Here is a 12,859-nt window from a genome sequence, read left to right as displayed (position 1 = left end):
GTACTGCAGGATTTCCATCGAGACCCCATATAATCTCTGGAGCTATAGATTCATCCTGAGGTTATTTGATAGCTAAGCCTCCCAGCTCTTCCAAATTTGCTGTGTTTTATGGTCACTGTGCTCTGGTCTGTAGCCCACCTTGGATATTCCCATCCCCAGATGCTGTGGAAAAAAGTACACAGAGGACTGATGGAATAGAGGCTTTCTTCCCATCCAGATATTTTGGCAGCTCCTGGCATAGCAATCACTCAAGAAGGACACGCGAGGGAGCAAACACCAGGCGACATCCAGAAAAGCCAATGCAAAGTAGATTTGGAAACAGAGAAACAAGGAAACAGACTCTCCCAGACCTGATAGATGCATTTTGAAAGTCCCAAGAATTTCTAAATAACTTGGCATGAAGTTAGGGTTCAAGTGACATTTATCTGTTTCTTATTTTTTGGCTCCCAAATTTACATTTCTGTGCAGTAAGGTTGCTGAACAAATTAATATTTGCATACAAAGATGTAGGCAGTGCAGGAGTCAGACAGCTGTGAACGTTTGGAAGTACTTGGAGCTCCCCCTCTGATTAGCTCCTGCATTTTTGTTTTTTATTCCCCAAGCGGACACTCACTCTGACCCAGATCACTTGGTGATTAGGGTCAATTCATGTTTAAGCTTTGAAGATTAGAGAGACCAGAAATGGCCACCACCTCCCCTTCTATTTTCAGTTAAAAACTTTCAACTTTAAAAACAAAAAAACCTGAAAAAAATGCATAATATTCTGAGTTCACTAAAGGAATTTATCCACATTTCTGCCATGTTAAATGTTAGCAAAGTTTATATTGGACTGTCATATTTCTTTACTTTATTCACCAGCATACAAGACGTCGATCTCAACATCTGGTTTTTAATAACCATGGACATCTGGGAGCTCCTTTTTATTCCTATGGTGGACGAGGCACAGTAGTGATATTGGCAGTGTATATTTTCAACCTACAACTCCTGTCTGTTTCAATCATAATTAATTACCACTTTTTAATATATTTAATTTGCTAAAAGTGATTTGCATTAGACCACATTTCACTGTTAAGAAAATAGTGGTAGATTTTGGTGGCAGTGGCTTTCCTTTTTTCTTTCTTCTTTAAAATGTAAAACCCTCCATGAATGGATTTGAAACAAACTAAATGTATACATGTTTGGGGTTTTAAATGCAAAATGAAATAAACTTCCCTGCAAGGAAAGTGATTTTACAGTCATTTAGACTAAGCGGTCAACAGGGGCTGTGGGCTGCATTTTAGGGAAACCTCCTATTTTGTTTTGTGACTGACAAATCATAGCATCGCTCTGTGCCTAGAGTTTCCCTATGGCAGTGACTTTGAGGCTCAAAAATGTTATAATGAATGCTAGGGCTTCCATCCAGAGAAATATACTTACACACATACCCACAACATTCTTCTTTGAATTTCAAAGAGTGGCTAGACCCCTTGAAACCCATTTGTGGATGCCTGGGGGTCCCTTGACTTGACTTTCCTTCTTCATTAGCATAAAAAGGGACATCAACTTTGCTTTTCTACAGGAACCCGGGAGGAAGTTTAATGAATATAAAAATAGTATTTCTCAAGTTATGTAGGGAAAAGAGAAGTTTATTGCCAGGAGCAATTGCTAGATTGTGTAATGATTAATAAGCACAGATAAATTTTACAAGAGAAGACCCAGCTAAAATGATCAGTTGTACCTTATTTTTTTTGCCAGAATATCCCTATCTAAACTGTCAGTGCAAGTTCACACTGAGTTGTCCAATTCAGACTCTGTGCAAATCACTTGATAGACTCAAATCAGTCAGGGATTGTTAACCCTTTATGGGACATAGATCCCCTTGGGAATCTGGTAAACCCTGGTCCTCTTCTCAGAATATTTTTAAATGCATAAAATAAAATACATGGAAATACAAAGAAAACAAATTATATGAAAACTCACTTCAAAGGCCACAGATCTGAATGTTTGAGTTGATGAAAATCACCTTAGCCTGTTGGCAAGATTAGACTGAACTATATTGCTGTTTTTCTAGGTCAAAATTGGTGAAATATTGGCATTTTTATATGATTCAAACAAATATTACAACAACTTATGCAATAAGAGTCCAAATGGTGAGAAAATGATCCAAGTTATTTTTTTTCCTGTTCCTAGTTTTCAAAACAAAGAAGCAAATCATGGCAAAACCTGATTTCATTGGGGATTTATTAAGGGACACAGCTCCCAAATTATGTGTGAGACCAAGATATGAACCACTCAGTCTTCCACACTTTGTTTCAGTCCTGCAGTAAAAAGTGAGAATTCTTGTTCAAAACATGACCTTGGAATGGTAGATTTACTTCTGTCTCCAAAGATTCAATTTTTCTGCCTATTGGCCACTTCACTAAGTGAGGAAAGTGGCCAGAGCCATTCTGGAAACATTTTCAACAACAAGAATTCAGACCAAATAAGTTTCAGTTTATCCATAGTTGAGCACAATTCTTAAGTTAAACAAAACTCTCTTTCTACAAGCATTCTACTGAATTGAAAGTTTACTCTCTTCTCTTTGAAACTTATTTGATTGCAAATGTATAATCATTCCATGCAAATGTATAATCATTCCATGGCGTGTACATCCTCTTTTATGCTGAGAGCAAACAGAACCTGACAAATCAAGAAGATCACAGCATGTTTGAGCCTTTGTGAAATAACCAACGTGAATTATTGCATGCTACAAAAGTTTGTTCCACCCAAGGAGATGGAGTTTTTTTGTTTTTTTTTTTTTTAATTCTTCTTCAGCCTTTATTGATACTCTAAGCTTAAGAGAAATTAAGGGTATTTGATTACTATAATTACTTCTCTGCTTACTTAAAAGGTTTAATCTACTCCTTAGGCATATGCAATTCAGATTGCATGCTTTCCAAAAATATAATCATCTGCTAATGTAGACTAATTTTAATCTTCTAATCCAATCTTGACACAGAGTCAGAGCTGGGTGGGTGGAATGTTTTGTGTGGGGGTTGCCATAGATACAAAACTGAGTTATGTATTTGACAAGTCAGTGATGTGGAACTTAAGTTACTATAGATTTTTTTTTTCCTCACTCTTTAATATTAAAAAACAAAGTGAAGATCAGTGTGCCTTTCCAGTGCATCACGGTGTAACTAACCTTCTCTTCTTTCATTCCGGTGCTCCCCTCCTCTCCGTGCACCTCCCTACCCGGGCCGGCCACAGGATGACGAGGAGGGCATATGGGCATAGCCGGGCCTGTAAACCAAAGTTCCAGTTTTGTTTTGAGGGGTGAGAAACCATCTTTTATATCATTTTTCTTTTAAAAATTGCATTCTGGTGTTGTATTGTATGTGTGTTCAATTGTGTTCGCTGATGTTTGTGACTGTGCCCTGCTTCTGTGTTCTGTGACCACCCCCAAGAGACCCCTCCTTCCTACTACCCCTCCCCACAACCACATTATTGCTCTGCCGTGTTGGGGCCGGGTTGAGCACGATTCAAATGTTTCTGTGTTATTTAAGACATAAACTATGCCCTTGCTAGGATTTATACACACTTTTCAAGGCATGATTGTGGACTCAGAAATTGTCACTATTCTCCAGTAGCGGTTTTCAGCCAACTGCTTGCTTTTACCAGATATACCAGTGTGGTGTTGTGACTCTCATGTCCTGGTTCTGTCACATGTTTGGCAAGGAAAATAAAACTGTATACCTTCATGGAGCTGAAACTGTCATCTCTAAGAAGCCCATTTGATGGATTGTACTATCTCTTCTATGGCAGTTTTGAAGAAAACACAAGGATCAAGGCATAGTGATGGTGAATGGGTAACTGTATCTCTTTAAATGAATTAGAATAGAAATCTCAGTATTGGCAGGTTAGTGGCCTTATACCTGTTGCTTTTTTTTTTTTTTTTTTTTTTACAATTGTGCTTCTATGGAACTTGTAAATTATAAATTTTGCACATTGCATTTTTTTAGAGGGTCTGCTCTTTTAAAGGATGATTTTTAGCCATTAACAACCTACCTTTTATTTCTGTATTATCTGCATTATAATTGAACAGTGGCACATGTAATTGCCACATGGTTATAAATGGAACATTGAATCCTAGAGCCTTGCTGCCATGAATCACACCTCTGCAGGATACTGCAGGTTGTTTAACAAGTCATTAACTCCCCAGAGTTGAATACCTATGGTTCCATAGAATATGCTGTTGAACTGATGATACTGTATATGACATTTTGTTCAGAACAAGGAATGTGGTCAATTGTGTGCCATGGTGATTTTGTATGGTCAAAAAGAACTCAATACGTGGTTCTTTTTCTGGGACAAATGTGAAATGTCACAAATGTCTGTGATTAGAGAGGCAATTCTGGGGGATAACTTAGCAGATATGCCCTTTCCCAAGTCTTGCCTTCATATTACATGGTAGTGGTGCTTCGGGCGAATTTTAAAACAATAACTGGTATGTTTTGCCCATAAGTGACAGTTTTGTTGGTGTGTTTCACTGCTTAGTTAAACCTGTTGCAGGTCCCACCGGTGGTTCATATGGCTTTCTCTGGTGCTGTGTGGGAATACACGGTGGCAGATTTTCAAATACAACATCCTTCTGCGTAGTAAAGATGTAACACCTCCTGGATCCATTTGCTGCCAGTAGAATCTGTTTCTTGGTCACATCAGACTATCTATCTCTCCTCTTCCTGCTTTCCTGGGTAAAGGGGAAAACAGCACTGGAATTAACTCTTCCAGATACAGAGTGTTTCCAGAGGGAAGCTTGTCAGTGTGAAGAGGTGGGGAAACCAGAAAAATTCCTAAGGTCCTATCTGAAAGACTCTCTCCCTATGTAGGAAAAACTTTAAGGGAAACATCACATTTACTTGTGCAGAAAAGTTAATGCATGTGTCAACTGACCTACAATAACATTAAATAAGGAATAAAGGTTTTACAAGGTTAAAAAGCAAACGTGTGAAACCTGCCCACAGCGTGCATGGAACAGGTAGGCAAAGGAAGGTTCTATGAGTTTGGGGTGGCCTTGAGAAGAAAGAGTAAGTCCTACTTGGGGCTCTTCCATGAAGCTCTTTCTTCTACCATCATAAGTGCTGGGGTGCTGGGCTCTATTTATGTCTCCTCCTGAATAGTAAAGATTTTATTGCTCTTTCACAAGATTCATGACATCCACCCTGCCATCCCCTAAGATAGGACCCAAGTTGTCATCCTCAGGGTGGAACTGGGGCCAAGGCTCATAGAAAACCTTGCTTTGCTCAAGGCAAATGGAGACAACAGTGTTAAGCCCCTACCCCCTTTATTCTTTCATGAATTTCCCAAGCACCATGTACCCCAGAAAACAAATGTCTTCTGAAAATTAGTCAATATATAATCCTGCTTTAATATGTTATAATAAATTTTATAGACTTCTGAGGAAAACTACTTATCTTTCTTTATGACTCCTTTAAACAAGTTTGCTCAGATATCCTCAGGCTTTTAAAACCATATCTTAAGGATTTAAATAATGAGATACTGGGGGAGCCTTCCATTTTCGAACAGCCGTTGCATGTTTTGAGTCATATTACAATCTGTGGGGCCTAAGGAGACATTAAATTTATAACTAAAGATGGATAATAGTGGCACATTAAAAATTAACTGTTTTGAATATTTTGATTTATGGCCCTTATAAAAGAAATATTACAAGAAGTTATTTTACTAGCCATCAGTAATATGCTCAGAATAGCATCAGAAGTCTCTGACTTGAATCTGGTGTTTGGTGCTGAAATGAATCATAATTTGGGAAAAGTCGCTCCAAATATTACAACAAATTGGAATTAACATAACAGCCCTGACAGCTCCTCCTTTTTTTGCCACTTCCAGACACTAGCCCAGGCATGATTTATTTGTCTCACTGTGATCATTCAAGGGTGGTGTTTTCTGAGAGCAAAGTGAACTGGAGAAAGTTTCTTTTCTAAAGGGTTTCGACAGCCCCTAGAGTCAGGCTTTCCCTCTATAAACCTCATCCTCCAGCCCAGCCTTATCAGCATGTGACCTATATAGTCCACAGAACCCCAACCTTAGGACTCCACTCTTGCTTTAACGCTCTGCTGTCACTGTCGTTCTTAATCATTTTTTATTTTGCACTGGGTTGTACAAATTATGTAATTGGTGCAGCTTGGATCCAAAATATATTCCTATATTCTGCCTCCAACTTCTCTCTACCCTCCCTGCTGGCTCCTCCCCACTCCTACTTTTCTTATGCCTAAAATTTACCTTTGGCTTGCCTTATTTTGTGGTTTTCTTGCAGAGACTCCACAGGTCACATTTCCAGCAAGTTGTTGCCCTCATGGGCATCCCTGTAATGTGTGTTCAATCATTGTCCTCTCGCCCCGTACTTTTGATTGTGAAAATGTGCTCCTGGAGCCCTTACTGCATTTTCTGTCTAAAAAGCAGTTGCTTAATTCTTCATTACTTTCCTTCAGGAAAATCCACTTGATGTGGCAATCATTTATGTCAGCAAATAACCCTTCATTTCTACTGAATGGAAGTACTTTCCTTGGACCTCCAAGAGGCCCTTTGTTTCATGAACATTCAATGAGGTGGGGCAACAAGGGACCAAATCTAGGCACCTTATGAGATCTAGTGCCACACCTGCCTTGACATTTGAATGTTTGAGCTTTTACTATGAACTCTCATAATTGAGCAGACATAGAACACAAGATCACATTTATTTCTTAGACCACTGAGAAAGGAAGAAGTCTTTTTAGATTGGAAACATATGTAAATTTTTAGGACCTGATTCATAAAAATACAGATGTGGGCATTAACAAGTTTTGGCAAAGGGCCATGATGCTGGTAGGTGCATCCTGTTCAAAATGAAGAAGTGTAGTTCTGTGCCACCAGCAGATGGACACTGTTACGGTGCGAGTATGAATACAGAGTGAAAGTGTGAATCATAGAGCACTTAGACACAAGGACGGGGTTTTTTTACACATAGAAACAGTGCTCAGAGGCCAGTGGAACTCCCTGTCATGGCTCCTATCAGGAAGAATGAGGAAGGAGATATTTTATTATGGCTGGAAAGTTTATATCCTTCTTGTTTTCTCTTGGTACAAAAGGTCTAAACACTAGGTTTGTGCTTGTACTGGGGCAAGAGAAATCCAGTAGCTGGAAAAGAAGTCGTGGAAAGAGCCTTGGGTTTTCAGTTTTCATAACTGATGTTCCATTTTCTCTGCAAAGTAGAGGTTTCCTTATACCTCTTGTACACGGATACCAACCTCTGTCTCCTACAGCTGGATATCAGATGCATCTCCTCCTTGTGCCATTTTATTTCATTTATTTATCCATTCAGTCATTTTCATATAGTCATCCATTCTTTCATCAAATGGTTAAATTCTTAGTTATATGCTAAGAAAACAATGATAAGTAAGGTAAATATGTCTGCTACCCTGTGGATCTTTCAATATAGTTGAGGGAAACAGACCACAAAGAATTACATGTGACTGGAAACTTTATACATTTGATTGTTGCTTTGATGGAAACCAGGAAGATATTGAAATTAACAAGAGGAAGCTACTTGGTTAATCTACTTCAGAAAGGATTTCAGCAAGCATCTCTCCAAGGAAGTGAGTTTTATGCAAAGCCTTGAAAGGAGGAGAGTCAGCGGCATCCGTGCCAAGATGTGTGTTTGGGAGGTGGTCCTAGGCAGGCATGCAAATGGCAGAGGGTGAGAAAGGGTTTTATGGGCTGAAGGAGCTTGAAGACCGTAACCCAGGATAGAAAATTAAGACAATGAGATGAATATGAAGAAGTGGGAAGGGGCCAGATAAGGTAAACCCTTTTTAGGCCAGTGTAGAGAGTTTGGGTTTTAGCCTAAGAAAAATGAAAACATGAGAAGAAAATTAGAGGATCTTAAGCAGGAACATGGCATGATTCAATTTATGCTGTAGAACAAGCCTGACTGTGGTGTAGAGGATGAACTATCATGGCAGGAAGAGCAGAAGTAGGGGTTCTTCCATCATTTGTGAGAGAACTTGATGGTTCTGACCCAGGGGAGCAGTGGAAGAGATGATACCCAGCAGGGACAAGTGGATAAATTGGAGATGAGACTAGGAAGGGAAGCCAGCAGGACTTTGATGGACAGATAAGACAAAAAACTAAATTGAGAACACCTCCAAATTTCTACCTTGGGCGTCAAAGCTGGGGCAGGCCATTGTTGAAGGTTGGGGGACTGAGTAGGAGTCCTGTTCTGTTCTGTTTTCCCTAGGCATCCAGTCAGGCCAGAGGAAAAGCAGACTTTTGACCTCCCTCTTTTCTATTTGCCTACATATCAGCATGGGGATCTTTGGCCTCCCATTGCAGTGACACGCAGACTGTCAAGTTTAAAGAATAGCTGAAGTCCACCCTCAAGAGTTTGTAGTTCCTCTGACTCTCCAAGAAAAGGAAGAACTTGAATATCAAAGATTGCAAAGAAAACTCAGCAGTCATATAATAGGGAGACATTTGAGGCATAGTGGTCTACATTAAATCAAGTTCCTGAAGTTGCAGAAGGATGAAAAGAACCTACAGATAGGAGGAAATGCCACTGGTGATTGTAGTCCCCCCTGAGATCCTCAGGCATCAAGAATTCTGTTAGCTGAGGCACATTTGTGAGATTTTGCCTGCTCGTGAGGACAGGTTTCCCATCTTAACATTCTGAGTGTATTATTTCTAGTAGAAGAAACTTTCTATAACTTGTTTTCAGGAGTTCAGATAAGATGTAACCAGAAGTAGTTTTGAGATGTTTCAGAACGACCATGATAAAGTCTCTGCTTACTTTCAGTGCAGAATTCATTCCTGGGCAAAGTGTGATGTTTTTGCCTTATCTCTTCCCCCACTTTCTTTTTCTGCTTCTCCTTCTCCTTCTCCCTCTCCTCCCCTTCTCCTCATCTTCCTCCTCTTCATCCTCCCCCTCCTCCTCTGCTAGTCTGGAAGATATCTAGTAAAGCTGCTGTTCAGAGCTACAGCTTCTACGTTTTGCCCAAAGTTCTTGCAATCAATAATTCAATAAAAAAAATACTTCTTCATCTCAGTACTGGTGTTGAGGCAGTGAACAAAATACAGTGCCTACCCTGGAGGAATTTAGATCAGTATACAGATTCTTAAGCTGATATTTATGAATCCCCAAGGATCTGCAAGTCCCTTGACATGGCTAACAGACTTGGTTTTGGGTATGTGCACATCTTCCAAGGAGAGCATCTGTGATCCTCCACAGATACTCATGGGGTCAGTAACCCAGGAAAGGAGAACCACTCATCTATGAGAGATTGGGTCACAATGTGTTGGGGTGGCTCATAATGGGGTCTCTGAATTTAGATGGTACTGGGTTTGGGTCCTTCTTCCAGCACTCTTTGGCTGAGTGGTCTTGGATAAGTGTCCTTCTCTCTCTGTCCCTCCATTTCCTCATTTGGGGAAGTTTGTGCACACCTCATAGGCTGTGGTTAGTATTACCTGACATGAGGCAAGTAAGACACCTGACCATGTCTGGTGCACGATGAGAGCACAATCCTCATCAGAATATCACTATTATTATTACTAATAGGCTTGGAAGAGCAGACTCTGTAAGCTGACTGAAGAAAGTAGTTGGTACTGTGGGATGGGTGGATTTGGGGGATAAGAGAAAACACAGAATAAAGGAAAACCAAAAGGGGAAATCTATTCCTGTGATCATAGCTATACAAGCCAGCTGCACATTTTCTAGCAGGTCTTAAAGCATGTTTACCCTAAAAAATACTCTTACATTACCTTTGATTTTAATGACACCCAGGTATAAGCAAAGGAAGTTTTGATTGCTGGAGACTCTAGATTAGTTCATATTTCTAGAGGAAGGTTTCTTCCTCAGCTCAAAGAAAAGTCGAGTGTATAACATGAAAAGTCAACAAATATTTGACAAACGACTATGAGCTGATGACTTGGAAGAGAAAAAAGAGGGTAATTATGTCTCAGTCCACCTCTTTCTGCTCTCAAGCATGATGGACTTGGGGGCTGGGGTAGAAGCTTTTAAGTAGAATCGAGAGCAGTAAATAAGTTCTTGTGGGTTTTTCTGGAACTTGTGAGGTTACCTGGCAAAGCAATGCATGTTGGCTTGGATATGACCACACTCTCAGGACCTGAAATCTGGCTGAGAAATCATAAACAAACAGTGGTGATAAATGACTGTGGGCCAGAAGCAAGAGGTGTCTGGTGCAGTGTTGTTGCATTACACTACATCCTTCCTGTGCCAGGGCTGGCGCACAGGGAGTGCTCCAGCCTCTCCCACCCCTTTGTCATTTGCTCTAGAGTACAGTGCTGGTCTGCTCTTGTTTAACCTCTTTATTAATGATCTGTAAAAGGGAGAGAAGAGCATGTGAGGGAAAGTTGCAGATGACACTAATTTGGGAGGTGTTGGAAACACTAGCGAGGTCAGAGAAATCACACAAATGGCCCAAAGAAGGTTAGGAACATGGAGGGAAAGTAACAAATCTTGGAGAGTCCAGACGCTCACATCTGGTGAAAATTAATCTGAAACACAGATATCGATGGGTGGGAGGACTATGGAAAACTGAAGGATAAAAGAAAAATAATAAACTGAGTGGACATTAGGAAATCTAGCCATGGGTGAGAGCAGGGAGAGAAGTGCCAATGGCAGTTAGCACTGTCCAGAAATCAGCAGGTGCCAGAGAAACATACATCACTGTTTGTGACAACCCTGCCCATAAGTTGTGTCTTACACTTGAGACATCATAATGTTGTATACACTCTTTTCCAGAGAAGCATCTATGTTACCAAGAATATGGAAGAAGTTTTTCAAGAATACAATAACTAAATGAGGTCAAGGCCCCATTTAATGTTGGATGTAGATCCAGAATTCCCAGTAAGAGTCAGCATTCAAACACATGGCCAGAATGGCATTTTCAGACAAAGCATAAGGGATTTCTCTTGGAATATTAAATGTGGACTTGAGAAGACTGATACATCTCATTCCTAGACTTGGGGACCCAGAGTAGACACTTCTCAGAGGCCTACTTTGGGGAGCCATCCAGTTGGTAGGCAATGTTAACAAGCTGAACCAGAATTTTCTTGGTAGTTCAGGGTGAGGGACCCAAGCCCCATCCCTTTTCAACCATATCCATAGCCCCAACAAAATGGAAAACTGAGATGATAACACCCAAACCAAGGGTGCATATTTATGACCACCATTAGATATATGAACCAGAGTGTCTATATTCCTTCCAGCTGGCCATTGTGCCATCCATTGGCTGGAGGCTGTTGGCCACAGCCAGGTGGGACTTAACTCTGTCCTCAGACCTTTTCCCTATATACCTTCCCCAGAGTAGCATGCTGCCTGCAGGAGAAATGTTGACCCACTTGCTTACCAGATGATCTCATGAAACCCATTTTACCTGGGTGGCCAAAAGGCACCTTCCCCATGAATGTGTCCATCAGACACTTTGTGATGGTAATGTCCATTCCCTCTAGCCTTATTTTCTAGCAAATGTAATGTAAATGCTCAGAATCACAGCATACAACAACTGAGAACTTCCATCTTGCCCGGCCCTGATTTAAGCTGCCCCTATCTGTCCCATACAGATCCAATACTCTCAAACACCAGGCCACACTTGCCAGCTAGCTCACAGGGCTGTTCCCATGGTGACAAAAATCACTGAGATGCTGAATCTGCAGAAGGAGGAGCTCTGCCATTTCTTTCAGCCTTCATGAGCTTTCCACAGCCTGGGGGTCAGCCTGGCCACTGTGTGCCCAAACAAGTCAGGTCCCTCCGGTCATGTCTGAATTGGTAGTCAGGATTCTGCCTGTCTCCAAGCATTTCCTTAGTTCCTTAGTCACTGTATATGCAGAATGGGGCAAACAGAGCTCTCAGAAAGATGTACAAGAGAGGTTGTTATAATCAGTTTGAAAGAAGATCATTTCTCAGAGAAACCTGCTAGACCCAGAATAAAAAGGCAAATGCCCAAATGGCTAAATACATTGTACTTTCATCCTTCAGAGGGAAACATAGAATGAGGCTCTGAAATAAAAAATCACAAAGATCACTTTTACCAGAAAACCTGAGCTTCTTAAAGCCATTTTCCTCATTTTTAGTTTTTATGTTTATAATAGAAAACTTAGAAAGTTTAATGAAGAATCAGGAAAAAAGAAGTTCTTAAAAGTCCTCATTCAGAGAAAGTACCATTTGTAGGTACCTTTTCCTTTACAGATATGATCATGTAAGCCTATACTTGATGGGGATAACTCCCAATTTTGCATAGCCTTTGGTCCTAAGTGGTTGGTAAGTACCTTGGTTTTAGAGTCACATAGACCACTTTTAGGTGCTGCCTTGGGCCTTTATTTATTTATTTTTTAAATTTTCTTAACGTTTATTTATTTTTGAGACAGAGAGATAGAGCATGAATGGGGGAGGGTCAGAGAGAGGGAGACACAGATTCTGAAACAGGCTCCAGGCTCTGTCAGCACAGAGCCTGACGCGGGGCTCGAACTCACGGACCGTGAGATCATGACCTGAGCCGAAGTCGGCCGCTCAACCGACTGAGCCACCCAAGCGCCCCTGCCTTGGGCCTTTAAAGGTAGCTAAGACTACTGTTGTTATTTACTCAGTGTCACATGACCATCTTTCCATAGTGACAAATTGACATCTGTCTACAAGTTTGATTTCTTCTCTGCACCAGGCAGTTGGGACAGCCCCTGCGGGGAGGGGAAGGCACACAGCAGCTCTGGGGAGGGTGTGAGAGTAATGAATGCTGTCCGGTGCATTTGTTCTTGGCAGTGTGTGAGGCTTCATTGTTCAGCACTAAGGTGTCAGCCCAGGAACCCGGATGCCTGTGGCCACCCTGAGTCAGCA

At 40.9% G+C, this 12,859-nt stretch overlaps 1 protein-coding gene across 1 annotated transcript in view; it reads left to right on the top strand.

The window, feature by feature from the left end:
* Positions 1 to 12,859, top strand: part of ERC2 (ELKS/RAB6-interacting/CAST family member 2) — a 792,499-nt gene that overhangs the window by 719,849 nt on the left and 59,791 nt on the right. Inside the window, exon 16 of the mRNA XM_042929693.1 lies at positions 3,229 to 3,294. Within this exon, the coding sequence (XP_042785627.1) occupies positions 3,229 to 3,255 (27 nt within the window). The 3' untranslated portion in view covers positions 3,256 to 3,294. The remainder of the gene's footprint in view (positions 1 to 3,228; positions 3,295 to 12,859) is intronic.

This window comes from Panthera leo, chromosome A2 (assembly GCF_018350215.1).
Source record: "Panthera leo isolate Ple1 chromosome A2, P.leo_Ple1_pat1.1, whole genome shotgun sequence".
Lineage (NCBI taxonomy): Eukaryota > Metazoa > Chordata > Mammalia > Carnivora > Felidae > Panthera > Panthera leo.
This window is presented reverse-complemented; position numbering and strand designations above follow the sequence as displayed.